The sequence below is a fragment of the Delphinapterus leucas genome, unplaced genomic scaffold (genome assembly GCF_059928025.1).
Source record: "Delphinapterus leucas isolate spDelLeu-1000000601 "Yukka" unplaced genomic scaffold, BTC_Dleu_Yukka2 spDelLeu_asBTCV2_sq25, whole genome shotgun sequence".
NCBI lineage: Eukaryota > Metazoa > Chordata > Mammalia > Artiodactyla > Monodontidae > Delphinapterus > Delphinapterus leucas.
Window position 1 is genome coordinate 16,091,156 of NW_028322234.1, and position 27,537 is coordinate 16,118,692.

Consider the following 27,537-nt stretch of genomic DNA (forward strand, 5'->3'; position numbering starts at 1 on the left):
CCTGGAAGGCGGAGGGCAGTGCTCTGACCTCAGCGGCCCTGGGCCTGGAGTCTTTGCATCTGCAAGATCTGACTCAGAATCCGCTGTACATCTTCATCCATCTGACCCTGGGGCGGGAGGTGGAGAGAAGCGGAGAGAGCCTGGGCGTTCCCCACCGCCCCCCACCCAGCTTCTCCATTCCCCTCCCTGACCCCCCGCCCCAGAGGCCATGAACCTCTTCCCTCGACCAGCGTCCCATTGTACAGATGGGGACATTGAGGCCCAGGGAGCAGCAGTGGCGCACCCAAAGCCAGGGTGACTCACCTGAATGGCGTAGAGGAGGTGGCTCCTATACAAGGCCACCACTGCACTGTGGTCCCTGGCAGCTTCCTGTGGGTGTGGGGAGGGTGCTCAGAAAAGCAGAACGCCCTCCAAGATATGCCAGAAAGCCCCCTTGGCACCCCGAGCCCCTAGTTTGATGGGAGGCGCCGGCGTGACTGCGCTGCTTGCTAAAATACTGAACTGTTTTCCTTCCACACCTGGCCCATGTGCCCAACCTCCTGCCTGCCCGTCACCCTCCGGGGAGCCCTGTGCCCAGCGGGTGGGCGAGGCTCTCACCTCCAGCTGCTCCCGTAGAGCCTTCACCTGGCCGCGAAGGGCCTCCACCTCCGAGGAGCCTGGGGCTCCCGGCTGGTCCTTCAGTGCCTCCTTAAGACTGAAGACTTCCTTGGAGAGCTCTGTGATCTGAAGTGGGATCAGGGGAGGGTCAGCTAGCATCCTGAGCCCGGGGCTGGGGGCCTGCGACCTTTCCAGGCAAAGGACAGGCCTTGGAGGGAAAGTTGCATCCTAGAGGTTAGCAAACTCTGCCCTGCAGGCTGAGTCCGGCCCATCGGCTAAGAATGGTATCCACATGTTAAATGGTTGAGGGGGAAGAAGTCCGAAGAAGAATGACATTTCACGACATGTGCAAATGAAACCAAATTCACATTTCCATGGCCAAACGTAAAATGTTACTGGCGCACGGCCAAGCCCATTCATTGTCACAGGGTCTACAGCTCCTGCATCAACGGCAGAGCTGAGTGCCCTGGCCAAGTAAGGCCAAAAACATTGACCGTCTGGCCCTTTACAGAAAAACCTTGTGGATCTTGGAGTCCCGGGAAGTGAAAGTGGAGACAGACAGAACAGGAGGGCCAAAAGCAGCCTGGCCTGGTGGGGCTGGGTCAGACAGGCCAGGGTTTGGGTCCTTCTCTACCCTTTCCCTGCTGGAGATCTTGGGAAGATGACTTAAACCCTCTGAATCTCAGTTTCCTCATCTGTAAAGAGAATCACACTTCTCACCTTGGTAGGCTGCTGTGATTAAGTTTAAACTGTGTCAGCAAACAGCAGGCACTCAATAAATGCTGGGCTTTATTGTTATTTCTATAGATCAGAGGTTCTCAACCAGGGGAGATCCTGCCTCCCGGGGATGCCAGGCAATATCTGTGTTTGTCACCACTGGGGGTGCTCCTGATATCGAGTGCGTAGGGGCCACGAATGCTGCTCCATACCCCTCAGTGCCCGGGATGGTCCCCCACAAAGAATAACCTAGCCCCAAATGTCACTAGTGCTGAGGGGGAGGAACACTGCTACAAATAAACCATAATCCGTACCACAATTTTATCTTCATTTTACAGAGGTGGAAACTGGGGCTCAGAGAGGTCAAGTGACTTGCCCAGGGTCACACAGCAGGTTGGGGCTGGGTTTCTCTGTGTGCTAAAGCACCTGGGGCTCTGGGGGTCACATCCACTGTCTAGTGAGGTGCTGTGTGACTTCAAGACACTCAGTTTGCCTCTTGGAGCCTCTGTTTGCTCATCTGGAAAATGGGCTGATTTCCCAAGCCTCTTTCAGTTGCGACATTCTTAGATTCCCTCCAACCTCTGTTGAGTGGGGGGCCCCCTGAATGAGCACAAGAAAAGGGGACCCACCTTCTTGTCCTTCTCCTTGGCGCTCTCCAGGGCCTCCTGGGCACGGCTCTGGGCCTGGCGTGCCCGCTCGGCCTCAGTACGTAGCCCCCGCAGCTGCTGCTCTGCGGTGGCCAGCTGGGCCTCAGCCGCATGCCGTTCACTCTTCATGAATAGCGCCTCCCGCTGCACCTGCGGCCCAAACCCATGTGTGACCCTGAGGACGTCTGGACCCCAAAGATGCCTGGACACCAAAGATTCTGACCCTTCTATTTTGGTCTGAGGCTATTCAAGCCCGTTTGGCCTCAAGGAATTTGATTCAGGGAAGTTCTGGATTTCTTTGGGCACGATGCACATTCTGACTCTGCCAAGCTGTGTGTCCTTAGACAAGTGACATAAGCTCTCTGTGTCTCAATTTGCTTATATGTAAAACGAGGATAATAAGAGCCTCCACATCACAGGGTGATCGTGAGGATAAAATGAGAAAATACATGGAATACACTTAGAATGGTGCTTGGCACACAGTAAGTGCTATCTTCAAGTTTGTGATGTTGTTTTTAGTGTTATTATTACATAATGAACGTTATTATCATTATTACAATATAGCCAATGTTCTTTTCTCTGCCAGTGGTGTGAAGGTTTGTAGATTTCTTACGAAATGAAGGAAAAACAGAAGAGTCTGGACGAAAAGCAAACAAATGCCCCAAAATTGATGACTGCATTTTCACAAAAATATCAAGATTGGAGCAGTGTTAGATTTGCAAAAATTGATCCTGGGGGGATCACTGGCCTTAAAAGAAATAAAAGGTCAGGGAAAATGGATAATAATTAGATGTTCCACTTAGTACAGACTGACTACACCTTAACAATTAAAAAAAACAACAACTAAGTCTGAATCAAATCAGACTTGCAAAATTTACCCACAAAAGAAGTGATCATGAAGGAAGGTAAAATTCAGAAAATAGGGCTTCCCTGGCGGTCCAGTGGTTAAGACTCCACGCTTCCACTGCATGGGGCACAGGTTAGATCCCTGGTCGGGGAACTAAGATCCGTGAAAGCAGTGCAGCCAAAAAAAAAAAAAAAAATAGAAGAGAATGTTCTTGGAAAAACAGTAATCCTGGCTGCAATTATTAATCACTTGTACCATCACTGTCCTAAGTAAAATTAAACCATTTAATTCTCATGTGAGGACTAAGAACTATTATTAGCTCCATTATACAGGTGAGTAAACAGAGGCATGGAGAGAAAAACGCTTTCCTGATGACAACTAACAAATGTGGCTTTTTATTCACACATTTGTTAAAAACAGTTGCTAGGTTTCTTTGCGGGATGTGTGTGTGTGTGTGTGTGTGTGTGTGTGTGTGTGTGTGTATTTAAGAAAAGAGATGGGGTCAAAAGATCCACCTTCAGGACTTCCCTGGTTGTCCAGTGGTTTAGAATCCTCCTTCCTCCACTGCAAGGGGTGTGGGTTCGATCCCTGGTCAGGGAGCTAAGATCCCACATGCTGTGGGGCAACTAGGCCCGCATGCTCTAGAGCCCGCGTGTCACAACTAGAGAGCCCGTGCGCCGCAACTACTGAGCCCGTGCACCGCAACGAAGATCCCACGTGCCGGGGACATCCCCCGTGGCACAGTGGTTAAGAATCCACCTGCCAATGCAGGGGACACAGGTTTGAGCCCTGGTCTGGGAGGATCCCACATGCCACGGAGCAGCTAAGCCTGTGTGCCACAGCTACTGAGTCTGCGCTCAGAGCCCACGAGCCACAGCTACTGAGCCCACACGCCTAGAGCCCGTGGTGCACAATGAGAAGCCACCGCAATGAGAAGCCTACGCACCACAACGCAGAGTAGCCCCCTCTCGCCGCAACTAGAGAAAGCCCGCATGCAGCAACAAAGACCCAACACAGCCAAAAATAAATAAATAAATAAATAGATAGATAAAAAGGAAGATGGCGGGCTTCCCTGGTGGCACAGCGGTTGAGAGTCCGCCTGCCGATGCAGGGGACGCGGGTTCGTGCCCCGGTCCGGGAGGATCCCACATGCCGCGGAGCGGCTAGGCCCGTGAGCCATGGCCACTGAGCCTGCGCATCTGGAGCCTGTGCTCCGCAACGGGAGAGGCCACAACAGTGAGAGGCCCGCGTACCGCAAAAACAAAAACAAAAAAGGAAGATGGCAAAAAGGGCTAACCATTAGAAACAATGATGGGGTCAAAATGACCAAAAGGTTTTTAAAAAGAAAACACCAGTTGAAACACCCAGGAGGTCAGAATGGCTGCAGGGTCAAAGGTCCACCTGGATATATCGCAGCGTCAAGTCTCTGCAGGACTGAAATCGATGGGGTCGAAACATCGCATGGCTGTGGGGTCAGAACAGACCACCAACTGGCTACTGGCTGTGCCCGATGAGGATCCCACCACGCTCACCTGGAAGACCTCGGCGCTGGTCTTCTCGTGGCGTCGCCCCAGCTCCTCCAGCTGCCCCTGCAGCCGGGCCACGTCGGCCTGCAGGGCATCCACGATGCGCTCGTGCTCCAGGCGGGCCACGCTGCCCACACGCTCGCGCTCCAGCTCTGCCCGCAGACGGGCGGCCTCCTTGCCCGTGGCCACCACCTCCTGCTCCAGGCTGGCCGCCCGTCCCCGCAACTCCAGGGCCTCCTCCTGCAGCCGGTGATGCTCCGAGGCTGGCACCACTGACTGGTGGAGCACCTCGGAGGCCTCACGCAATTCCGCCAGGCCCCGCCGAGCCTCCTCGCAGGCCGCGGCCAGCTCAGAAGCCCGGGCCTCAGCCACGTCCCGCGCCTGGCCCAGCTTGACGGCCGCAGCCCGCTGCTGCTCCCCGGCGGCTGCGGCCGTAGCCAGCTGCTCCCGTAGGGCCTGCACCTCCCGGCTCAGCTCCAGCCGCAACTCCTCCCGCTGGGCCAGCTCTGCCCGCAGGCCCCGAGCCTCCTCCTCGGCCAACAGCCGGCCGGCCTGGGCCTCGTCCAGCCGGGCCGAGGCCGCTTCCATCTCCCGGAGGCGGCAGTCCCGGTCTCGGAGGTCCTCCCGGGCCTGCTCCAGGGCGGCCCGCAGCTGGCCTGTGTCACCGCTGCTGACCCCGCCAGCCCCACCACCCTCGGCCTCCGCGGGCTCACACTTGCCGTGGGCCGCCTCCAGCTCGGCAGCACTGGGGTGCAAGGCGGGGCCTGTGGTGACCCTCGGGGTCGTGGCCTCCACTCCCATGGCCTCCGTTTTCATGGTCCCTGTGCCTGTGAGCTCTTCCTGCACAGCACCTGTTCCACTGGCCTTCCATTCTGGTTCCTCTGTTTTCATATTTGTGGACTCTGCTCCCGTGGCCTCTGTTTCTGGGTTTCCTCCTTCTTCTAGAGTTTTCGTTTCTGTGACCTCAGCCCCTGCGGCCTTTGTTTCCAAGCGCTCGGTGCCGACACCCTCTGTTTCCGTGGCCTCAGCGTCCGTGGGTCTTGTTTCCGTGGCCTCCGCCACCATGGATGCTGCTTCCAAAGCTCTGGCTTCCGTGGTTTCTACTCCCGCAGCCTCCTCATCTGTGCTCTCGGCTCCATTAACTCTGGTTTCCGGAGCTGCAGTGCCGTTAAGCTCTGCTTCCACTGGCCCGTTTCTGGCGGCCTTGGCTCCCGGGCCGTTGCCCTCCCTAGGGGCTGCCTCCTCTTCTCCAGGGCCCTCCTGTGCTTCCTGCTGCCCCAGCGCCTGCAGGGCCTTGGCATGCTGCCTGCGGAGCTGGTCAAACTCAGCCCGGAGAGAGTCGTACAGCGCCAGGGGGATGACCTCGGCCAGACTGTCAGCCTCCATCTCATCCTTCTCGAAGTGCTCCAGGATCTGGCGGGGGCAGGGCAGCCAGGCAAGAGCTGAAGTGGCCATGGGGGGCACAGGGCAGCCATGCCACTTTCCCTATCCACAGACTCAGCCACGTGCCCGCCCAACCCCCCGGGGAACAGCCCCTCAGGTCCTCAGGTCTGTCCCCACCCAACCCTCCCAGGCCTCGGTTTCCCCACCTGGACCTTCTCCATCAGTTCCTGGTTCTGTCTGGTGAGCGTGGCCACCTGCTCCTGCAGCGAGGCCAAGAGATCCTGGGCCGATGGGCTTAGGTGCTTGGAGAGCAGCGCCTCAGCCCCTGGCAGGGGACACAGAGTCAGGCCCCAGGGTCCCTGGGCAGGCCGACTTTGGGGAGTGGAATAACTAACGGGGCGGGCCAAGCTCCCTCCCAGATGCAACCTCTCTCAATGCCTATGGGTCAAGGCTCCAATTCCTGGGGCCCCAGACACAACGGGTGGGGGAGGGCAGGTGGGAGCTCACCTGTGAAGTCGGGCAGCTCACCCTCCTCGTCCTGCAGGGTGGCCACATCATAGCTGGTGTTCTCCCTCTCATTCTGGTGGGGGGGGTGATCAGGGTCCGGCTCGGGGTCTTGCCCTCCCTCCAGCCCCCATGTCTCCCCCAAGTTTGTGTCCATAACCCCAACAACTAGGGGTGTACGTGCCACCTGGTCACAGGGGACCAAGAGAGGGATGGGAGTGAGTCCTTGAAAGGGTGTGTCTGCAATTCTGTGTGGGGCCACGGCTGTCTGCCTGTGTGCGAGTACCTGCAACAGTGGTTCAGGGTCTGTGGGTCGGCGGTGAGCATGTGTGTGCATGTGTGGGCGTGCACAGTGGCCCCCGTCTCTCCTATGTGAGTCCCCGTGACTGTGTGTGATTTTGCACTTGTATTTTAGTCTGTGGTGTGTGACCGTTCTGTGTTTCTGTATGTGTGCATGTGTGTGAACATGGTTGTGTACATGTATCTACGTTTGTGTAATTATGTATTGTGAGAAATACTTGTGTGTGTACATGTATTTGTGGGTGTGTTGCCTCGGTGTGTGATTGAATGAGAAATATCTGCTGTGTGTGCCCAAGTATTTGTTGTGCATGTGTGATTATACACCCACAGATGTGTTTGTTGTGTGTTTGCCTGTTGTATGTGTAAGACCACATATATACAAGCGTGGCTGTTCATCTCTGCACGTATGTCAGCATGTGTGATCCTGTGTTTTTAAAAGTGTCTATTATGTGTACCTGTGTTTGTACGTTTGTCTGTTCTGTGTTTGCATGTGTGTGAGACTATGTGTATTAGTGTGGCTATCATGCAGCTGCAGCAGAAGAGAGGCCCTTCCCCCTGGTGGCCCCGCCCCTGGTGGCCCCGCCCCTAGAAGCCCCACCCCTGCCCTGTTCCCCGCTGGGCCCACCTCCAGCAGGGACAGCCTGCTCTGCAAACTTTCCACCTCCCGTCCTAGACTCTCCTTCTCCTCCTGCCTCTCTGCCAGCAGCTGCTGTAGCTCTTGCACCTGCAGGGAGGCAGTGGGGGGCGGGGGGCTCAGTGGGCCTCTGGGGAAAACACTGGGCAGCTGGCCATCCAGCTTCCCCCCACCTTCCACCCTACCTGTCTCTCCAGGCTGTGGAGGGAGCTGGCCTCTGCCTCTGGCAGCTGACGGAAGAAAGGGGCCTGGGCTTGGATCTGGGCTGGGGGTCCTCCCTGGCCTACCTCCTGCTCAGTGGCCCTCCATCCCAACCACAGATGTCCTCTGGCCTATTTTGTGCCAGACCCCCTTTAAGGCCACTAATTCGTTTATTTATTCATTCACTCACTTACTCAAATATTCATCCATCCAGTAAATACTTATGAAGCATCTACTGTGAGCCAGGCACCATCAACCATGTCTGCCCTCGTGGGCTTACAGTCGAATGGGTGAATATGAATAAAATATATGGTACATCCAATAGCAGTAAGTGCTTTGAATAAAAATAAAGGGAACTGTGAAGTGAGTCGGGGTGTAACAATTTTAAATAATTTGGGTAGGGGAGGTGTCTTTGAGCAAAGACCTGAAGGAGATGAGAGAGGGAGTCATAGGGACATCTGGGAAAAGGTGTTTCTGGCAGAGGCCACAGCACATGCAAAGGCCCGAGGGCAGCACCGTGCCTGGAGTGTTGGAGGAACACTGAGGAGGCCCGTGTGTATGGAGAGGGAGAAGAGGTAGGGTACCCCCAAAATGGTACCTGCTGCAGGCTTAGCCCAAGGCCCACGTCTCTGAGGCCCCTCACCTCCTGCTTCTTCCGTTCCTGGTTCTGCTCCAGGCCCCGGATCTTCTGCAGCAGGCGGCCCCTCTCCTGTCGCAGCCGCACGATCTCCTCATAGGCATCTTGATCATCCTGTCCCCCGACCCCGGGAACCCACCACCTTTACGTGATGCCCAAGGACTGTACCCTCCCGTACCTGAGCCAGAGCTTTCTCCCCATCCTGCCTGGAGTCCCTCCATGCCTCCCCCCAAGGCCAGGGCATCTCTCACCGGCATCGGGATATTGGCAGGGGGCTGAGGTGCCTTTCGCTTCTTGGGGGCCCCTTGCTTTTCATGGCTGGACACAGAGTTCTGGGGGGAGGGGTAGAGGGGGTACATGGGGGACATGCCAGCCTCCCACCCAAATAAACCAACACAGCCAACCCACTCTCTGTCACCAGCCCCAACTGTGCCCTCACTTCCTGTGTGATCTCGAGTGAGTCCCTGCCTCTCGCTGGTCCTCACTTATCCCAGCATAAAAGGGGGCAAGACCACATCTCCTGAGAGCTCTAAATCTTATGTTTTACCCTCTGCCCCTCTCCATGCCCTGGCACTTTCCCCAGCTAGACCCAATTGTTTACAATTCTTTCCCTATGGAGCTGAGATGCTGTAGTGCCGGAAGAGAGAAAGAGGCCAGACCTGATTCCTTCACTGACTGCACCAGCCCTCACCCATCTCAGTTCCCTCTACCATCCCACCCTAGCCCCATGATTTGGCCCCATCCCCCCAGTGTTCTCACTGAGTCTTGAGAGTTATGCTGTGGGTGCTGCTGCCACTTGGTGGCAGCATACCCCGAAGGTAGCATTCTTCCCCAACCTGGTCCTTCCAGGTATTAACCCTGAGTCAAGGGTCCATCTCTTCCTTCTCTTCCCAGGGAGCCTGGGGCAAGGGGGAAGGTAGTGTGTGCACAGGGAGAGGGACTTGTTTGCTGCTTAGGGATCCATACCTGAGATGATGCCTCGCCTGAGTCATCCTCTGGGAGGGCAGGGGAGAGAGGGAAGCAGGGTCAGGCACTGTTCTAGGGATTCCATTCCTAGCCCTAGGAAGGGCATTAGTGAGCCCAGGGGACTTGAGAGGGCTCCCAATTCCCCCCAGAATCAGGACTTTTAAGGTAGGAATCAACCATTTTGACAGAATACTAATAGGAGGGGCCCTGAAACTCTCAAAAAGAGAGAACAGTGGCATCTCCAGGATGGGGCAAGTGGAAGGGCCAATTCTTAGGAAAGGTAAACATCCAAGAATATGGATGACCCAGGAAAACAGAGTTGACCCCTAGGCTATTCTAAAAGCTCTGGGGTTCCTCAAAACTGTCCTGAGTAGTGTGACGGGAGCAATGAAACCTCCTATAATACAAATAGGGATACCTTGAAACTATCCACAGTAGGGAGGGAGAGAAAGGGATGACAAGAAATTACCTAGAAGATGGAGGAGGGTGCTCAAAATTGTTCAGAGGTGGGGTTTGCATACCGCTGGGTGGTGTGGGGCGCTGGGCGGCCTCCTGCAGGAGGTGTAGGATGAGTTTGTCCCCTGCCAGGGCGCCGTAGTGAGCAGCGTCCTGGCCCAGCGCATCAGTGATGCCCGGCTGGGCCCCACCCTGCAGCAGCACCTCCACTGTTTCGGGGCTGGCTCCCTCACAGGCCAGCATCAGGGCCGTCCTACCAGAAGAGGAGGCTACTGAGGGGGTGAGGACATTTTCAAACCACCACACCCTCCTCAACACCCAGGGTGGGTAAGGGGAGGAGGACAACTAGATCCCACACCCAGAGAGGTTAAGAGACTTGCCTAAGTCACACAGCACACAATGGACTGGCTGAGAGGGGAGATGCTCACCTGCCCTGAAGGTCCTGGTCATTTGCGGCAGCCCCTTGCTGCAGGAGGAGGCGGCACAGATCTGTGTGACACATCTGAGCTGCTATGATGAGGGGTGTTGTACCCAGCTGGGGGAGGGGGTTGGGAGAGGGATGAGACAAGGCATGAGAGAATGACTCTGGGAGGTGGGGAAGCCTATGAGGGCCCCCAAGCTTCCCTCCAAATCTTCATACTTTTCAAAGGGTGCCTGGGATGCTGCCACTTGGTGGCAGCATGCCTCAAATGCAGTATCTTTCCCCACAAGATCCCAAAGACTCACTCGATCTCGGGGATTCAGATGTGCCTTGAAGGAGCAGAGCATTTCTGAGCAGGAGATGCAGCCGCCAGCCGCTGGAAAAAGAGAGAAGGGTGGGTAGGAAGGGCATGGCTTTGATATTTTCTGGGGGCCTTCTGCCTGAGTGTGATTCTTATCCTTTATTTCATGAGAAACTTCCACCTCCCCCAGAAGATCAGTGACAAAGATATGACTCCTATTCTACAGATGAAGAAACTGAGGCCCAGCCAGGCCCACGGTCACCCAGGGGGTCAGGGAAAGAGCCAGGAGGAGGACCCAGGTCTTCTAATTCCCAGTCCCAAGCTCCTTCCACATTCCACTGTGGGTCCCTCTTAGGGTGGAACGTTTCACTGATTTTCATGTACTTAACCCCTTTTGATTCAACCAGCATTTATTGTGTACCGACTATATACCAAACCCTCATACGAAGAGTGTTAATATTTACTAGAGAGATCAGACCTCTGCTGAGGTTGGGCGGGCTTCTTGGGGTTTGATCTGAGCTTGAGTTTTGATGGTGAAAGGGGGAGGGTGGAGGTCACTGCATGGACATGGACCCTGAGGCAGGGAGGAGCTTGGAAGGACTTGGTCATCAAGGAAGTAGGACAAGGTGTGTTATGTCCAGAGCCTCAAAGAGGGAAGGAAGGGCTTTGTGCAAGGAAGTGTTGCTGGAAAACCATTAAACTCTTGGATTTCCCTGGCGGTCCAGTGGTTAAGACTCCACAATTCCACTGCAGGGGGCGCGGGTTCGATCCCTGGTGAGGGAACTAAGATCCCACGTGCTGTGCAGCATGGCCAAGAAGATAAAATAAGAAAAAAAGCTAAAAAATAAAATCATCAAACTCTATGTGATTACCTGCTGTGTGCCCAAGGACTTATGGGGTTTTGTTTGCTGTTGTAATCCCATCGCTTAGAACCGAGCCTGGCACACAGCAGGTACTCAATATTTATTGAAAGTAAAAAACCACGGAGCTTCCATAACGTGATCAAAGGCTTTGCCACCACTAGGTGGCAGCGTACTCCAACTGCAGGGAATGTTTCAACAGTGAATAAAACTCCAGAGCAAATGTATTCCACGCTCCCAAGAGGATAGACGGTTCTTGAGTCATCAAGTGAAAGACATTCCCGAATGTCATGGGCACGGTGGACAGACCCTGGCTCAGGTGGGTGGGTCCCTTCCCTCCCTTGGGAAAGGAATTTGGATTTGATGACTATGAAGGTTGCCTGGACCTTTGGCCTTCCTGAGATTCCCTAGGAGTTCCTTGAAGCAAACTATACTCTGGTCACCCTCTGATCGTCCTCACCCAGGCCCAGCATACAGTAGGCTGTGCTTCGGGGTCAGACGGCCTGGATCCTCCCCACTTTCTTGCTGATAAGCCTCAATCCCCTTGTCTGTCCAATGGTCATCGTCCATGGCTCAAAGGGTCAGAGGATAATGCAGAGCCCAGTGCCTGGCACACAGTAGCGGCTCCATGAGGAAGGAGGCAGAATGTTCTAGGCAGGTCCCCAGAGCCCTAGGTAGAATAATTCCCAAGCCTAGCACCCTCTGGGCCATGGTAGCCAGGGCGAGGCCAGGCTGCACCCACCTGCGTGATGCAGGGCCGTCCACCCACTACTGTCCACAGTATCCACCACGCAGGATGCCTGGGGGGGGAGGCGTGTCATTGGAGGTGGAGCCATCCCTGTTTAGGAGCCATCCCTGTTGCCTAATTTCTCTAGGAACTGCCCCTCCTTGGGCTCTGCTGTATTTCAGCCTCCTTGCCTCCCCCCTTCTCCCCTCCCACCCACCTGCTCTGTGGAACCCACTTCTCACAGGCCCCCAAATGACTCTCTTGGCTTTTATGAAAATTGGTGAGAAAGAGGGATTAGCTGGGAGCCCAGGGGCAGCCGGGGGTTTGGGGAGAAGCTGGGCTCAGGAAATAGCTGGTATTGGGAGTATAACTTGGGTGTGGGAAGTAGCTGGACACTCAGGGAGTATCTGGTTGTCCAAGGAGTAGCTGGGACTCAGGAGTAAAAGGGGCCAAGGAATACAAAGGATTCAGGGGGTAACTGGGGGTTCGGTGAATTCCTGGAACTCAGGACTAGTCAGGGCAAGGGAGTATCTGGGGTTGGGAAGTATCTGAGGCAGGAAAGGACACGACCTGCAGTAGTTGCTTCAAGCACTGAGGGTGCCCATACTTGGCGGCCAGGTGGAGGGCGCTGTAACCTGAAAGGGAGAGAGAATGTACTAGAGCTTCAGATACTCAGGGAACTTCCAGTTGCCCCCCCAAACCTGTGTCAACTACTTGTGATGACTCTAACAAGTCCCCAAACCCAGGTACTTCTCAAAACTGTGCTACTCCCTGGGACCAGAGGCTTTCCAAACCTCAGCTAGTAGGTGTCCCAGACAATCTCATCCCAGCTACACTCCACATCCATCCACTCCTCAAGCACTCCTGTCCCCAGCTACTCCCCAGGTCGCCAGCTACTCCCCAGGTCCTCAGCTACTCCCTCAGTCCCCAGCTACTCCCCAGGTCCTCAGCTACTCCCCCAGTCCCCAGCTACTCCCCAGGTCACCAGCTTACTCCCCAGGTCCCCAGCTACTCCCCAGGTCTCCAGCTACTCTATAAGCTCAACTACACCAAAGTGCCAGCTATGCCGCTTTCTTTGATACTCTACAAATTCCCAGTACCCATACATCCTGGCTCCTATACTTGTTGCCCTGAAGCTTCAGATGTGGCTATGCCCCATGCCTAGCTATTCCCTGAGTCCCAACTACTCCCTCTGGCCATGCCTTCTATCACAGTTATCCCTCAGGGCCCTAGTTAAGTCACACACCTAGATTCTCCTTTTGTCTCAGCTACTCCCAGAGCTCCAGCTAACTCTAGAGCCCAGCTACTCCATGCACTTCAGATACTCCCCTCCAAAAAACTGTACTTGTTATTCTCACGCCCCCAGATGCTCCTCAAGCTCAGATGCTCCTCTGTTTCCATTACTTCCTCTGACTCAACCACTACCTGAGTCCCAGCTCTCCCTGATCCACAAGTTGACTCACTCTGTTTGCTGCTGGCCATGGTCTCCATCCTTGGGTACCACAGCCTGACTCGCCCCTGTGCCTCCCTGGGGGCACTGAAGAGAACCCCCCTTTTTCAGCAGGACATGGAGGCCATGAAGCAGGGCCTGGCTGGACCCTCAGGCTGGGCACCTGGTCTGAGTTCCTCTTCCCTCCCCCAGGGCCCGGCGGGTAGTACCTGCCCCATCCGTGCTCATAACGTTGGCGCCGTGTGTCAGCATCACCTCTAGACAGCTGGCTGCACCCCTCATGGCCGCCAGGTGGAATCTGGAGGCCAGAGGTAAGGGGTCAGCTGCAGGGTGGCCACCCCTCAGCCATCACACCCCCAGGACGTGGGCACTCACGCGGACTTGCCCTCGGGGTCCAGCTTCGTGGGCACCAGCCCCTTGCGGGCAATGAGGGAGGCCACCCGTGCGGCATCATTGTTCTCCACGGCCTGCAGCAGCCGCTCGTCACTTTTGCCCCAGTCCTGGCTCTGCGGGGCACACCCAGGGGAACATGGGACTGGCGGCCACTGCCCCTCCCCACTCCCCCAGCAGGGGCTCCGGGCTCTCACCGCCCGGCCTGGGCACTTGCCTGGCGCCTGCCTCTGGCTGCCGGCTTCGGGATGGGGCAGGGGCCGCAGGGTGGGCAGGAGCCAAGGTCAGTGGGGCTGAGCCGCAGCTGCCGGGGGGAGTGGTCCTGGGTGGGGGCCTGAGACAGCAACCCTCAAGCCTGGGTCCCCAGCATCTGCCCCCAGGTCCAGCTGTCATACACCACTTCCACCATCGTACCATTAAACCATGCCCAGATCAGCCCCCAGCATCTTTCCAAAAAGTTGTCCCCCAAACCTAGGCTCCCAGCCCAGCCCTTAGTGAAAGCCACCTTTCCAATATCACCTCACCATATCCCTTTCTGAACTACCCTCCGAAGTCTTCCCATAGGAACCCCTAAAAAGGTTGCTTCAATGTCCCTCAGCACCACCCTCGGCCATCTATCCTTTGACTGCCTCTGAGATGCCACAATTGTCTCCCAAATGTCCCCATATCTGAAATGCATTCCAAAATGTCTTCCCCAAGTTCCTGACATGTTCTCCAAAATCACCCCCCCAATAACCCCATCATCTGTCCCCAAAATGTCCTCCCCTAAAATCTTTCAGATGTCCTCCAAAATTGTTCTCCAAATGTCAATATCTTTTCCCAGAAAAGATCACCCAAAACAGCATCCAAACTGTCCCCACAAATGATCCCATCCAAAACTGTTCCCCAAAACTGTCCCTCTAAATGCCCTCTAAATTCTCCTGTGTCCCCATCTGTCCTCAAAACTGTCCCCACAAATGTCCCATCCATCCCCCCCAGTCTCTGCCCCGCCCCCTCCCTCCTCCCTGATCATCCTTCGCGGGTCTGAGGGTGGAGGGTCTAGGCTCTGCGAGGTCAGGGGGCGGGGAGGGGCGGGACGGGGAGGGGAGGAAGGGCCCGCGCCCGCCCCGCTCCCGCGCCCCTTCCCCCGGCCCTACCGCGAAGGAGGCGGCGGCGCAAAGGCACAGCTGCTTCATGGTGTCCAGGGCGCCGGGCGGCCGGGCGGCCGGGGTCCGGGAGGTGACCAGAGGGAAGGGCCCGCGATGCCGGGGCTCGGCCGCCCGGCCCGCGCGGTCCCGCCAAGCCCCGCGCCAAACCTCCCCCGCGCGCCCCGCCTGCTGCCCCCCTCCAGGCCCCTCCCCTACGGGTGGGGGGGAGTGCCAGGGAAGGGGGTTGGGCTCTGGGGGAGGGGCACCGCGGTGGCCCGACCTGACCTTCTTGCCACCGGGAGGCTGAGGCAAAGAGGGCCAGGCTCCCAGGATCTCCATGGACCCGCCTGCGTTCGTCTCCGCCTCTCTGGGGGGGGGGGTGGTGGTGCGGGGAAGAGGGGGAGTGTGGGATAGGGGGGGTGGTCTCAGGTGACTCCCGGTCTGGTTCCACTGCCGCTGGGCTATCCGGGCTCTCCCTCACTCATTCATTCACTCTTTCATTCATTCATCATCCACCAGCGGGGCTCTGCAGTCTGACAAACCTGAATTTGAATCCAGGGCACCCCCCCGCCTCGCCCCCTGCCCTCCACACACCCGCATTTACCATCTATAAGATCGGCCCAGATACTTACCTGCTTTGGACTTCACTTTCCTCATCCGGGAAATGGGTTTCATATTAAACAGTACCTACTGCAGAGGGTTACTGGGAAGACTAAATGAGATGCTATATATGGGGCCTGGAACATAGTGCGCCATAAACACGGATTCAAAGAAAGATGTGGTTGGGCTGTGTGCATATCTAATACTGAATCCTAGGGACGCAGGACATAGTAGGTGCTCAGTTAAACCACTGAAAGACAGAGAGGACACAGCCTTTGGCTCTAACTCCAAGGGGCTGGGAGGGTCTGTGTTCTGCTGGTTTTCTCAGACTGGAAGCCCCTTGAGAGCAGGGTCCCACTGAGGCCTCCCTGGCAGAGGCCAGGGTGGGGTGGGCACCCCAGGGTGGGGTGGGCAGTTGGTGAATGTTCGCTCCGTTAATGTGTGACTCACAAAGCCAAGCCCTCTGAGCCATGTGTATTTCATTCATTCAGTCCACTTGTGCTACAGGGTGCCTGGCACTGCACTGGGCATTGGGACTCAGTGGTGACGAAGACAGATGTCCCTGCTATTAATGAGGTCCCTGGGGAGACAGACACACCCATGGATTTATGAACCAAGGTGATCAGGGCTATTATGAGGGAAGCCCAGGTGAGCTGGGAGCTCAGAGAGGACTCTTGATATCATCTGGGGAGTCAGGGAGGGCTTCCTGGAAGAAAGGACATCTGAGCTGAAACTTGAAGAATGGGCAGGAGTTGGGGAGTGGCAGGAACAAGATCATGTTTGGGAGAAATCATGAAATAAATTGCTCTCCTGGACCAGAGCGGTAGCCTCTGCCCTGGTCCAGGACCTGGGGCGTGGGGTGGGGCAGGGGTGTGCATACTTAAGGGTGGGGGCAGAGGAGGAGAGGTGCTAGCATAGGAGCTGGAGGAAGGGGTCCTGGGAAGGTGGGGGAAACCAGGAGTGTGGGGTGTCAGGAGAGCCACAAATGGTTCCAAAAGTCAGGATAGTCCACTGTGTTGTGGATGCAAATTCGAGAAGGGACCAGGAGAAGGGAGGAGATTGGGATTACAGGGGAGAGAAGGGATGAGTGAGGAGACAGGCCTTCAGGAACCCAAATTTAAGAGCAGTGACTGCTGACAGGCACTGGGGCTTTGAACCCAGCTTGGCCATTGTATAGTTGCTGTGTGACCCGGGGCCAGCCATTCTCCCTCTCTGGGCCTCAATTCTTTAACCATGGGATAGATAATGGAACGAACACTATAGAGCCGGGTTCCTCCACCCAGAGGCACTGCTGACACTTGGGGCCTGGTCATTCCCTGGGGTGGGGCCATCCTGGACTCTGTGGGGTGTTGAGCGGCACCCCTGGTCCAGAAACACCCCCACACACACACACCATGTGAAAAACGTAAACGTCCCAGGTATCACCCAGTGTACCTGGAGGCAGGATCACTGCTGTTGTCCGTGATTATTCTTAGACACCTTTAGGCAGATGGAGGGAGAGGTGGGGGCAGGTAAATGGAGAATCTGCTGATAAGCAATTGGGGAGTTGGAAGGAGGGTGTTAAGGGCTCCTCTCTCCTCTTACACCGAGGGGGGGTGGTGTGACCCTCTCAGGCTTGTCCAGAGAGGAGACTGAAATGGATCTCCCAGCTCAGGCCTCGGATTTCCAACTGCCCTCAGCCTGTCCTTCTGGATGTTAGACAAGCTCAGAAGCCCCCCGCAGTGGGCCAAGGGCGTCGCTGTCCCGGTAGGGGCTTAGGCCGAGTCTTAGCATCATCTCACTCCTCTCTCACCCCACACCCAATCCAGCAGCCAACCCCACCAGCTGTAAACTACGTCCAGGGACCCCTTCTCACCCATGGTCCAGCCCCAACACAATTCTATCTGGAGGTCACCTCCTCCCAGGCCTCCCTGCTTCTGTTCCCCTCCCTGGTCCACAGCTTCCTAAAGCCTGCATCAGAGCATTTTTCTCTTCTGCTCAAAAGCCTCCAGCAACTTTGCTCGGCATCAAATGCTAACTGCTCACAGAGCCCAGGAGGTTCTATGGCAAGCGGTCCAACTGCCAACGGAGGTCCCCAGGGCTGGGGTGGGTGGCAAATCCCAGCCCACCCCATCCCCACCTGGTTTGGTCCAGCTCAAGAGCTAAGAATGGTTTTTACACTTATAAGTGGTCAGGGGAAAAAAAAAATCAAAAGAAGAGTAGTACTTCCTGACACATGAAAATTATATGAAATTCTCATTCCAGTGACCATAAAACAAGTGTTATTGGGATGGGGCTATGCCCATCCATTTTCAAATGGCCTATGGGAATTCCCCGGTGGTCCAATGGTTAGGACTCCATGCTTTCACTGCCGAGGGCCGGGGTTCAATCCCTGCTCAGGGAACTAAGATCCCACAAGCTGTGTGGCATGGCAAAAAAAAAAAAAAAAAGTTTACTTTCTGGCCCTTTACAGGAAAAATGTGCCTAGCTTTGCTCTAAACAATCCTCCTTGTCAGCTCTCTGAGCTCATCTCCCCCTACCTTTCCCCTGGTCCGTGACATCCTGCTGCAGTGACCTCCTTTCTGGTCCTCAGACAGCTCTGCCCACCTCCGGGCCTTTGCCCTTGCTGTGTCCTCCACCCGGAATGCCCTCCTTCCTCCACTGCCCACAACGCTGATTCCTTTACTGTCTTTTGCACTGGAAGACACCTCTTCAGAGAGCCCTTCTCTGATCACCCCTTGTCACTCTGACCCCTTAGTGGGGGGTTATTTTTCCTTCATCGTTCTTATCACTACCTGACGTCATCCTGTGTACCTTTCTGAAAATATTGTTTCCTCTTGATCTCTCCACAGAATCTCACCTCTGCACAGGCAGGAATTTTTGTCCCCCTTAGTCACTGCGGCTGGATCCCCAGCAGGTACCGGGTATAGACTTTGAAGGACCCGGTGCAAAATGAAAATGCAGGGCCCCTTGTTGAAAAATTATGAAGAATTTCAAGATGGGGAGAAATGAGTATGAAACCAAACATGGGGTCCTTCTGAGTGGCAGGGTGTGTGTGTGTGTGTGTGTGTGTCTGTGAAGCCGGCCCTGATCTCCAGCCCACAGTAGGTGCTGAATAAATGTTTGTTGAATGAATTAAAGAAATAGTGACTCATTTAAAATAAGGTCACATATCTAATATATATCTATATGTACATTTGTTCACTTCAAGAGTACTTTTCAGGGCATCCTAATAATAAACTACAAGCTACAAAATTCAGTCAATCCCCTAGTGCCTGTGTTGATCTAATAGCAATAAACTACTTTGTTCAAACTGAAAAAAAAAAGAAAAAGAAACAGTGACTCTGGGAATAAAAGTGAGGGAGAGACAGAGAGACAGACAGATTTTCCAAAAAGTGTTGAGGCACCGGGAGTTTACGAATCTCTAAAATTTTCTACAAATCCGCACTCTTCTTCCATGTAGGATTTTTCTAAAACCTGAAATAAGGGCAGGAGGTTGATGGGAATCCAAAGACTAGGCTCCCGGCTCCAGTTAACTCCCATCTTTTTTCTTTTCTTTTCTTTTTGCGGCATCGCGTGTCATGTGGGATCTTAGTTCCCCGAACAAGGGACCAAATCCGTGCTCCCTGCATTGGAAGCGCAGAGTCTTAACCACTGGACCACCAGGGAAATCCCTCCCATCTTATGGATGGAAAAACTGAGGCCCAGAGAGGGTGCGAGAAGGCTCAGAGCAAGTAGGGCGCTCTGCTGGGACCTGGCAGAGCAGGCTGTATCATGAGAGAAGCAGAAAGGAGCGGGGAGGGCGCGCCGGGCAGGTTGTGTGCTGAGAATGGGAAATGGAAGGTCCGGAGAGATGGAGACGGAGGTGGAGACGGACCACTGCAGTCGCGGGTGTTTGCTTTCTTCCCTCGGGGCAGCCGAACAAAAGCTGAACCTGACTCCTGCGTCTGGCAGAGAAACTGGAGCCTGGCAGGTAGAGGGACTGACGGGGGTGGGGGGCGGTTTTGGGGGGGGAGTGGAGGACCAGCTTCTCCTCTCCTTCCTCCCCCAGGCCTCCCATCTGCCGTGCCCGCTCCAGCCCAGGCGGGCTCTGCTCGCTGCCCCCGCCCTCCCTGACACACCCAGAGACCCTCACACCCAGGCTGAGGTTTTAACACCCTTCTATTCCTGCCCTCCTCATCTTGACACTGTGCCAGGCACCTATCAAAACACACCCACGTCCCAAATTAGGTGTTTTTTGGGGGTTTTTTTCTTTAAATTAAGGGTACTTTAATTTATTTATTTATTTATTTATTTTTGGCTGTGTTGGGTCTTCGTTTATGTGCAAGGGCTTCCTCTAGTTGTGGTAAGCGGGGGCCACTCTTCATCGCAGTGTGCGGGCCTCTCACTGTCGCGGCCTCTCTTGTTGCGGAGTACAAGCTCCAGACACGCAGGCTCAGTAGTTGTGGCTCACGGGCCTAGTTGCTCCGCAGCATGTGGGATCCTCCCAGACCAGGGCTTGAACCCGTGTCCCCTGCATTAGCAGGCAGGTTCTCAACCACTGTGCCACCAGGGAAGCCCCTAGGTGTTTTTTTTGTTTTTGTTTTTTTTAGCGGCACAAACGTTTTGAAGGATTGGATTTCAATAGGACTCTGCTTTTGAAATTCAACAATCCCGTGGTTTGGTTTACCACTGGCTACAACTTCTCCAGAATCTTTAGCAGGAAATGTGAACACTAACTAGGAACCAATTTCGAACGGGATGAAAATTTTAGGATCGTTTCGCAGTGAATGAAGCTAACCCCATGCCACGTTTTGTAGGGCTTAACAAACAATTTATTCCTTGCTCTGGTGCCCTCTCTCTCTCTCTCTTTCATTCTCTCTCCCTCCCCCTCTCCCTCTCCTTCCTTCTCACTTCAATCAATGCAAGTTTCCCAGCAACCAAGGCCCAATAACACAGCCCTAGTAACACAGGTGTTCCTAGTAACACAGCCCAGGGAGAAGGCAGGCATTCATTTCCTAGCTGTGTGATGTTGGGGAAGTTCCTTAACCTCTTTGGGCATGTTTACTCATTTATAAAGTGGAGATAAAAGCTCCTACCCCATATGATTGTTATGAGGGTTAAAGGAGCTGACATCTGCAAAGCACATGGAAATCTCCTTGTAGTGTTTGAAAACAAATAAATAAAAACAAAAATGGGATGAAATAAACAAAAATGAGTTCAACGGCATTGAATTTAAATTTTAAACGTTAAAATAAACAAAATGAAAGGAATGTTAAAATTGACAAATAATAAAAATACATTTAAAAATCATTTTGAGGGGGGAATTCCCTGGTGGTCCAGTGGTTAGGACTCTGAGCTTCCACTGCAGGGGGCACCGGTTTGATCTCTGGTCAGGGAACTAAGATCCCACAAGCCGCGCAGCACAGCCAAAATAAATAAATAAAATAAAAATAAAATAAAATAAAAATCAGTTGGGAAAACTTTGGAAGGCCAGAGAATGGTGGAGATATACACAAAGTCACTGAGCTAGTCAGGGGCAGAGGAAGAATTCGAACCCAGAGCCATGTGACTTTAAAACCAGGCTTGGGACTTCCCTGGCGGTCCTGTGGTTAAGACTCTGCTCTTCCACAGCAGCGGCCACAGGTTCGATCCCTGGCTGGGGAACTAAGATCCTGCATGCTGTGCAGCAAGGCCAAAAAATTTTTTTTGATTAAAAAATAAAACCAGGCTGTTCCTCTGCCCCGTTTTTGACATTCAAGGACTCCTTGGGCTGGGCCCTCTCGGGCCTCAGCTCCCCCTCACATTCTCTCCTCCAGCCAAAAGAACCTTTTCATCATCCCATTATGTCCCTGTATCAACCAGGCTCTGCCCAGCCTCCAGACCTTTGCTCACACTGGTCCCCATCCCCCTCCCTGTGTGCCTTCACTTGTCTAACTAAATCTTCCCCATCCTTCCAGGCTCTGCTCCAGCACCACCTCCTCCACGTAGCCTCCCTGATTGCCTTGGGCCTTCCGGATGGGAAGGCCCTGTCATGGGAGAAAGACCAAGGGCTCTAAAGTCAGACACGTGTGGGTTTGAATCTCCCTGTTGCCACTTTACTCTGTGACCAGGAGAGGTGAGTTAACCTCTCTAGACCCTGGTTTCTTTGTGCTGTAATTGGGAAGTCTAGCCTGACAGAGGCCAGTGCTCAGGAAGGCTGGCTGCCAGACTCTACATGTGAATGCTCTCTTAGCTTCTGTCACTCTGTGCCCTGGACCAGCCTGCACACTGGCAGGGACTAGTGGGGCCGGGAGGGAGTGGGTAATGAATGAGGAAGGAGCGCAGTCTCTGGAAGTTCACAGCCCAAAATATAGCTGCAAGAGAAGCCAGCTAGACCCCACCTCAGGGCCTTTGCACTGGCTGTTCCCTCTGCCTGGAATGCAGTTCCTGCAAATACACACATGGTTTCCTCCTCCTTTCCCTTCTGATCTTTAATATCAGCTTCTTGGTGAGGCCTTTCCGGACAACCTGCTTTAAAACTGCAACCATCTCCCCTGCTCAGGATGCTTTAAATTCCCTTTCTTTGTCTCCCTGGTACAAAATATGCCTTTTCACTTATTTATCTTGTTTAGCATCCATCACCCCAACACAGCTGTCAGCTCCACAAGGGCAGGGATTTCGGTCTGCCCTGTTCACTGCTGTGTCCTTTGTGCCTAGAACAGCACCCAATACAAATATTTGCTGAATAAATACTCAAAAGCAAGAAATCAGGGTCCCCGAGAAAGTGAGGCCCCAGAAAAGCAAGTGGTCACTGTAGCTGGGAATAGAGATTTTCCGGAAGAAATGTTCTTGGAGACAAATTGCGAGCGATGGGGAGGATCTGATGCACAGTAGTACGGGGAAGAGAATTGCAGGTGGAGGGAACAGCCTGGACAAAGGCATGGTGGCTGAAAAGCTTTAACAGGAAGTAATGTGGAGATCAGGGCAGCAGGGGGCAGTAGAGAGGAAAGGGAGGGGAGGTGGCCGGAGGCTAAAAGGGTAAACTTGAACCTGTGGATGGTGGGCAACCATGGAAGAGTTTTGAACAGGGAGGGGCTTGGTCATACTGCCAAAAGAATCTGATGACAGACAGAGGACAGCAGTCCAAGGGCCCACTGGATCTTCAGCCAGGTCCTGGGGGACAGGAGCCTGAAGTTGGGGGACGTCAGGCATCTCAGTGGCCTCAGACTCACCTCTGTCTTCTTAAATCGTGCCCGGAGGGTCTTCATGGCCAGTGTCAGGTGTTTCTCCTCTCCCCAGGCCACCTACAGAAGGCCAGGGGGTAAGGGACATCAATCCTGGTGGGCAGGAGAGTCGTCCACCTCCCACTCCTCAAAAGTACCACTTCCTCCTCCCCCCTGGCCATCCCAGCCCCTAGAGCAGGACATGAACCTATCCTATCTTCTAAATGCTGTGTGTCCTTCAGCAGATCACTTGTCCTGTGTTTTACATCTCTCTTCCATAAAATGCAGGAAATAATCCCCTCTTACCCAAATTGTGGCCAGTTTCCTGTGAGGTTCCTAGCATACAGCCTGGCAAACATAGGTGCTCAATAAATGTATCCCACCAGTATTCCCTGTTGCCCAAGTAGATCAGGCTTTTTCTGGTTTCAGGCTTTTATCTGTGCAGTTACTTCTACCTAGGATGCCTTTTTTTTTTTCTTCTCTGGTGAACTCCTATTCATCCTTCACAGCCCAGTTCCAAAATCCCATGGTGTTCTGATCAGCTTTGCCTCTTACTAGTAGGCAGAACTCTAACTCCTCAAATTGGGTTCCCCCAGCTCTTCCTCTGCCCCACCCCTGGCTCCAGAGGCTGGAAGTGTCCGGACTGATTCTGTTTTCTTGAATAGTTAGGGTCTCCTGGGGGCCCAGGCCCAGAGCCGAGGCGTCTTAGCACAGAGGCATGTTTCTTGGAAAGTCAGAAAGAAAATCCTTGCAGCTAAGTTCCCTTACACCAGCCTGGCTCCTGTGTGAGTGAGAGCACGGAGGCAAGTCACCCAAGGTGGGCAGAGGTCCTGGGTGATGGCTGCACGCATGTGTGTGCACGTGTGAGCACAAGGTACGTGTGTGCATGCATGTCTGTCCAGCTTAGCCTGTTTTGTGTTTCGTGCATGTGCAGGTATAGAGGTCAGGCAGGGATCTCAAGGGGGCATTTTGCCAGGTGTCTGGCTAGGAATTCCTTCCTATGTCTGAGTGGGATTTCTGTTAAGACATATCCTTCACCTGTCCTTTTACCTGCTCACCTGCCTATGAATTCTCCAAATCACCTTTCCACCCATCCACTCACCTGTGCATCCATCCTCCCACCCAAGCACTTCTACATCCACCCACTGTCCACCATCCGCCCAACTTTTGTTCTCATGGTTCTCCACGTACCCTTCAACAGTGCTCTATCCACCATCCGCCCACCATCCACCTGCCCATCCACTGATCCATCCACCCACCATCCACTCACCCATCCAATCACCCATTGGCCACTACGCACCCACTCATCCACCCAGCTCATCTTCTCATGGCTCTCCACGCACCCTTCAACCATCCTTCATCCACCACCCACCCACCATCCCATCCACCTGCCCATCCACCCACCCAACCACTCATCCAACCACCTATCTACCTCAACTATCCACGCACCCATCCACCTATGCACCCACCCATACAGCCAACACCCACCTACCATCTACCCACCCAACCATCCTTCATCCACCACCCACTGACCCATCTACTTACCACGCATCCATCCAAAGCGCACCCACCCATCCATCCACTTGTTCATCCACCCTCCCATCCATCTACTGCCCATCCTTTCATTCACCCCTTCAATTTACCCCATTCAATCAATGTACCCATTCACTCACCACCCACTCCACCCACCCTTTTTCTTTACTCCTGTCTAACGGGCTCAATCACACCCAGAGCAGGGTGTAACTGACACCCAAGAGAGAAGTCCGCAGGTTGCCTGGGCAGGAGGGAATCCGCAGGCTTGGGGGAGGGGGAAGTACCCTCATCTAGGGACCGCTTCCTGGAAGAGGTGATGATATATGAACAGGGCCTGATGGCTGGGCAGGATATTGAGCTGCAGCAGCAGAAAAAGAGGGTACGTACCCTAGACAGCACAAAGGCTGGGAAGTGGGAGGTGCACGCATGAATGAGTGTGTGTGTGGGTGTCAGCGTGCCTCAGCATAGCTGGGACACACACCAGCCTTTCCTTTCTCCCACATGCCAGGGATCAGGGGCAAGGAGCCTGAGGCCCTAAGGGGAGCCTCCATCCCAGGCCTCCCTTAACTCCTTCCCCTCCTACCTCCTGCAGCTCCAGTGACTCCAGCACCAGGCCACTGTGTCCACTGCCAGCTCTGGTTACCTGCTCCCAGCTGGGCCACCAGCTCGCACCAGCAGCTCCCAGCTCGCAGCTCTGACACCTGATCAGCTCTGAGCGGGCAGCTGCCCCAGGGGGCCGGGGATGAGCAGAGGGAGGAGACAGGCTGGCAGCAGGGCTGTCTGTTGGCCAGGGGGCTCTGGTGGGAAGACACCGATGTTCTTCCCGACCACGGCTGGACGGATTTCAGTTTCTGGAATGAGCCACCCTTTTCCTCTCTTCTCAGCCTTCGTACTTGCGGTCCCTATGCCAGGAGCCCTCTTTCTGTACCTCCTGTCACCCCCAACTGGCTGATTCTCCCCATCTCAATCGTACTCACTGTTCAGATCTTTGCTGCAACATCCCTTCCTCCAGGAAGCCTTCCTGCTTGCCCCCAGGCTGGGTCAGGCGCCTCCTCTGAGCTCCTTCATTGCCCAGTGCCCTCATTACAACCCACTCACACTAAGTCACCATCGCCCGGTCACAGGGTGCTGCCTGTGTTCTCTAGCGTCTCCCCAGTAAACAGTAGGTGCTCAATACGTTTCTTAAATGAGTCCTCAAGGCCTCCAGCCCCGGTGATTGTGAGCAGTTTCTCCAGCCTCTTGGCGAAGTCGGGACCTGTCCTGCTGAGTGATAATCATCCACCTGGATAACGTTCAGATAACTCAGAGTGGCGTCCGTAACCCTCCCTAGTGAGGCCCCAAATTGCCACCCCCTGAGGCCCCCGCACACATGCACAGGTACCCTGCATTTGTAAATTTAGAAACTTATGAAATGTGCAGGGGAAAAAACCTTGGACTCGAAGCATAAGTCCTGGGTCCCTTCTCTCAGGCCCTGTCCTGTGAGGGATGGGGTGCGGGGAAGGGGCGCATCAGTTTACTCATTTGTAAAAAGGGGAAAGAGGGAACCGATCGCTTGCGCCCCTCATTTTAGAGGTGACTAGAGAACTCTCACGTGGGCAGTCCCCTAGTTTCCAGCCCGGGTCACTGGACAGCCCTATTCTCGCCACCATCCACACCCCCAGCACAGTAGGAAGCTGGCTGCTCTTTGCCAGCAATTAATATGGCGACTGAGGCGTTAGCGCGAGCCGCATGCGCCTTGGGGAGAAGAGGCCGGGTACAGAGGATGAGAAGGCGGCTCCTCCTTCTTCCTCGTCCCACCCCGTTTCCGGCGGAAGCGGCCGCAACAAGGGAAACTTTATTGTTCCCGTTGGGGCCTGGAGGATGTCGGTGAATTATGCGGCGGGGCTGTCGCCGTACGCGGACAAGGGCAAGTGCGGTCTCCCCGAGGTGAGCGCGGCCGGGTGTCCCGACGGCCGTCGTCGGGGACGTGGGCTGGGCGGGGCCGGCTGGCAGCGCGCATTCTGGGAGTATCAGGAGACACTGAAGCTAGACAATGGGAGGGACTTCCCAGTGAGGAGGGGGCGGGAAGTGACGCCCCAGCGCGCCTGGGGACGCGACCACGCCCAGCTCCGGATCGGTCAGGCTGGGACTGAGGCTAGGACCCAGGTCGGGAAGTCCTGAAGTTCTGATGGGGGACCAGGGGCTGTAGTTCCAGGCGGAAGGCACTACCGGGGCAAAGGCGCGGGGGTGGGAATAAACAAACTTGGAGAACAGATTAGACCAGAGAGGTTACCAAAACCAGGCCAAGATGGGCCTCAAGTGCCAAGCTGGGGAGCTGACACCATCCTGAGGGTGATGAGGAAGGGTTTTGAGCTGGGGAGGAACCTGGAGGATGTAAGTCAGAAAGACCCCTCCAGCCACGCTGAGAGGAAGTCCCCACCATACACTGAGACCTTGGCGGGGTAACTTCCTTTTGGGTCTCCTCTCCTCTTCTGTAAACGGGGGAGAAGATTGCCCCCACCCCACAAAGGCTAGTGCATCCCTTCCGAGTCAGGCATTAGTGAGCTCCCAGGTGGTGTGAAGCCCCACTCCTCTCCTGCCTGGTTTCCATTTTATTCCACAAACATTTATTAAGCACCTACCATGCACCAGACACTTTCTCCGCCCTAGGGCCACATCGGAAGGTGAGAGGCCTCGAAATATAGCGTGGTTAGTTTGTATGGGCTGGGTAATTTCATAGGCTAGTGAGTGGGAGAATTATTCCAGCTATTTCGGGGAAGGGGTGGGGATTTCCAGGAATTGCGCCACCGCCCACTTTTTGGCCATTTATGGTTAGCCTTTGAACTGTCCTGGCACCTGTGGGTGTTAATACATTTAGTATATGCTGAGGTATTACAATGAGTGTATAATGAGGCTCCAGGTATACTGGAAGTCGAATCTTCCGCCATCTTGGACCTTTGACCAGTTTTTGTTATGTCCTACGGCTGTGTCATTTTTTTTTTTTAATAAATTTATTTTATTTATTTATTTATTTTTGGCTGCGTTGGGTCTTCGTTGCTGCGCGCGGGCTTTCTCTAGTTGCGGCGAGCGGGAGCCACTCTTCGTTGTGGTGCGAGGGCTTCTCATTGCGGTGGCTTCCCCTGTTGCGGAGCACGGGCTCTAGGCGTGCGGGCTTCAGTAGTTGTGGCACACGGGTTCAGTAGTTGTGGCTCACCAGCTCTAGAGCGCAGGCTCAGCAGTCGTGGCACGCGGGCTTAGTTGCTCCGCGGCATGTGGGATCTTGCCGGGCCAGGGCTCGAACCCATGTCCCCTGCATTGGCAGGCGGATTCTTAACCACTGCGCCACCAGGGAAGCCCTGTGTCATTCTTTTAAAGGTTGTGCCCTGCCCCCTTCCCTCCTGTTTCGCTCCCTTCCACTCTCTCCCACCCAACAGGTCTTTGACCCCCCTGAGGAGTTGGAGCGGAAGGTATGGGAGCTGGCACAGCTGGTCTGGCAGTCCTCCAACGTGGTGTTCCACACGGGCGCGGGCATCAGCACAGCCTCAGGCATCCCCGACTTCAGGTCCGTGCG

General features: G+C 54.7%; 2 protein-coding genes across 16 annotated transcripts in view; one reads left to right on the forward strand and one right to left on the reverse strand.

The window, feature by feature from the left end:
• On the reverse strand, positions 1 to 25,805 carry ANKRD24 (ankyrin repeat domain 24). Of its 11 annotated transcripts, none has more exons than XM_022557604.3 (23): positions 24,965 to 25,805; positions 24,571 to 24,784; positions 22,464 to 22,535; positions 13,782 to 13,868; positions 13,550 to 13,680; positions 13,384 to 13,472; positions 12,295 to 12,359; positions 11,740 to 11,797; positions 10,142 to 10,212; positions 9,844 to 9,950; positions 9,481 to 9,668; positions 8,960 to 8,988; positions 8,245 to 8,325; positions 8,000 to 8,107; positions 7,341 to 7,385; positions 7,147 to 7,245; positions 6,225 to 6,297; positions 5,924 to 6,042; positions 4,341 to 5,747; positions 1,944 to 2,111; positions 598 to 723; positions 304 to 369; positions 1 to 107 (listed from the first exon to the last, which is right to left on the reverse strand). In XM_022557604.3, exons 1-23 carry the CDS (start codon positions 25,069 to 25,071, stop codon positions 30 to 32), a joined length of 3,588 nt encoding a protein of 1,195 aa, XP_022413312.1. In that variant the 5' UTR covers positions 25,072 to 25,805; the 3' UTR covers positions 1 to 29. The 11 variants fall into 11 exon arrangements, with proteins under 11 accessions (XP_022413312.1, XP_089761769.1, XP_089761765.1 ...); XM_089905643.1 differs by lacking the exon at positions 24,571 to 24,784 and adding an exon at positions 14,701 to 16,302 and having other exon boundaries at positions 16,726 to 22,535; positions 24,965 to 25,006; XM_089905639.1 differs by lacking the exon at positions 24,571 to 24,784 and adding an exon at positions 14,701 to 16,815 and having other exon boundaries at positions 24,965 to 24,982.
• The window catches only part of SIRT6 (sirtuin 6), a 6,986-nt gene continuing 5,247 nt past the window's right edge, over positions 25,799 to 27,537 (forward strand). For 2 of the 5 annotated variants that reach the window (XM_022557613.3, XM_022557616.2), the window contains exons 1-2: positions 25,799 to 25,913; positions 27,401 to 27,528. In XM_022557613.3, the coding sequence (XP_022413321.1) occupies positions 25,848 to 25,913; positions 27,401 to 27,528 (194 nt within the window). In that variant the 5' untranslated portion in view covers positions 25,799 to 25,847. Of the gene's footprint in view, positions 25,914 to 25,962; positions 27,529 to 27,537 lie in introns of those variants that run through there. The other 3 variants (XM_089905646.1, XM_089905649.1, XM_089905647.1) reach the window with 2 other exon arrangements.

What these genes read in the sequence shown, in the direction of transcription:
- ANKRD24 (XM_022557604.3), bottom strand. Translation starts at nt 25,071, where the DNA reads ATGAGGGCACTGGGCAATGAAGGAGCTCAGAGGAGGCGCCTGACCCAG. An exon ending in AGGAACGGAAGAAGCAGGAG is followed by an intron (nt 7,386 to 7,999) that starts GTGAGGGGCCTC and finishes TTCTTCCGTCAG; the next exon opens with CTGCCAGAGGCAGAGGCCAG. An exon ending in CTCTACGGGAGCAGCTGGAG is followed by an intron (nt 370 to 597) that starts GTGAGAGCCTCG and finishes CCACACCCACAG; the next exon opens with GAAGCTGCCAGGGACCACAG.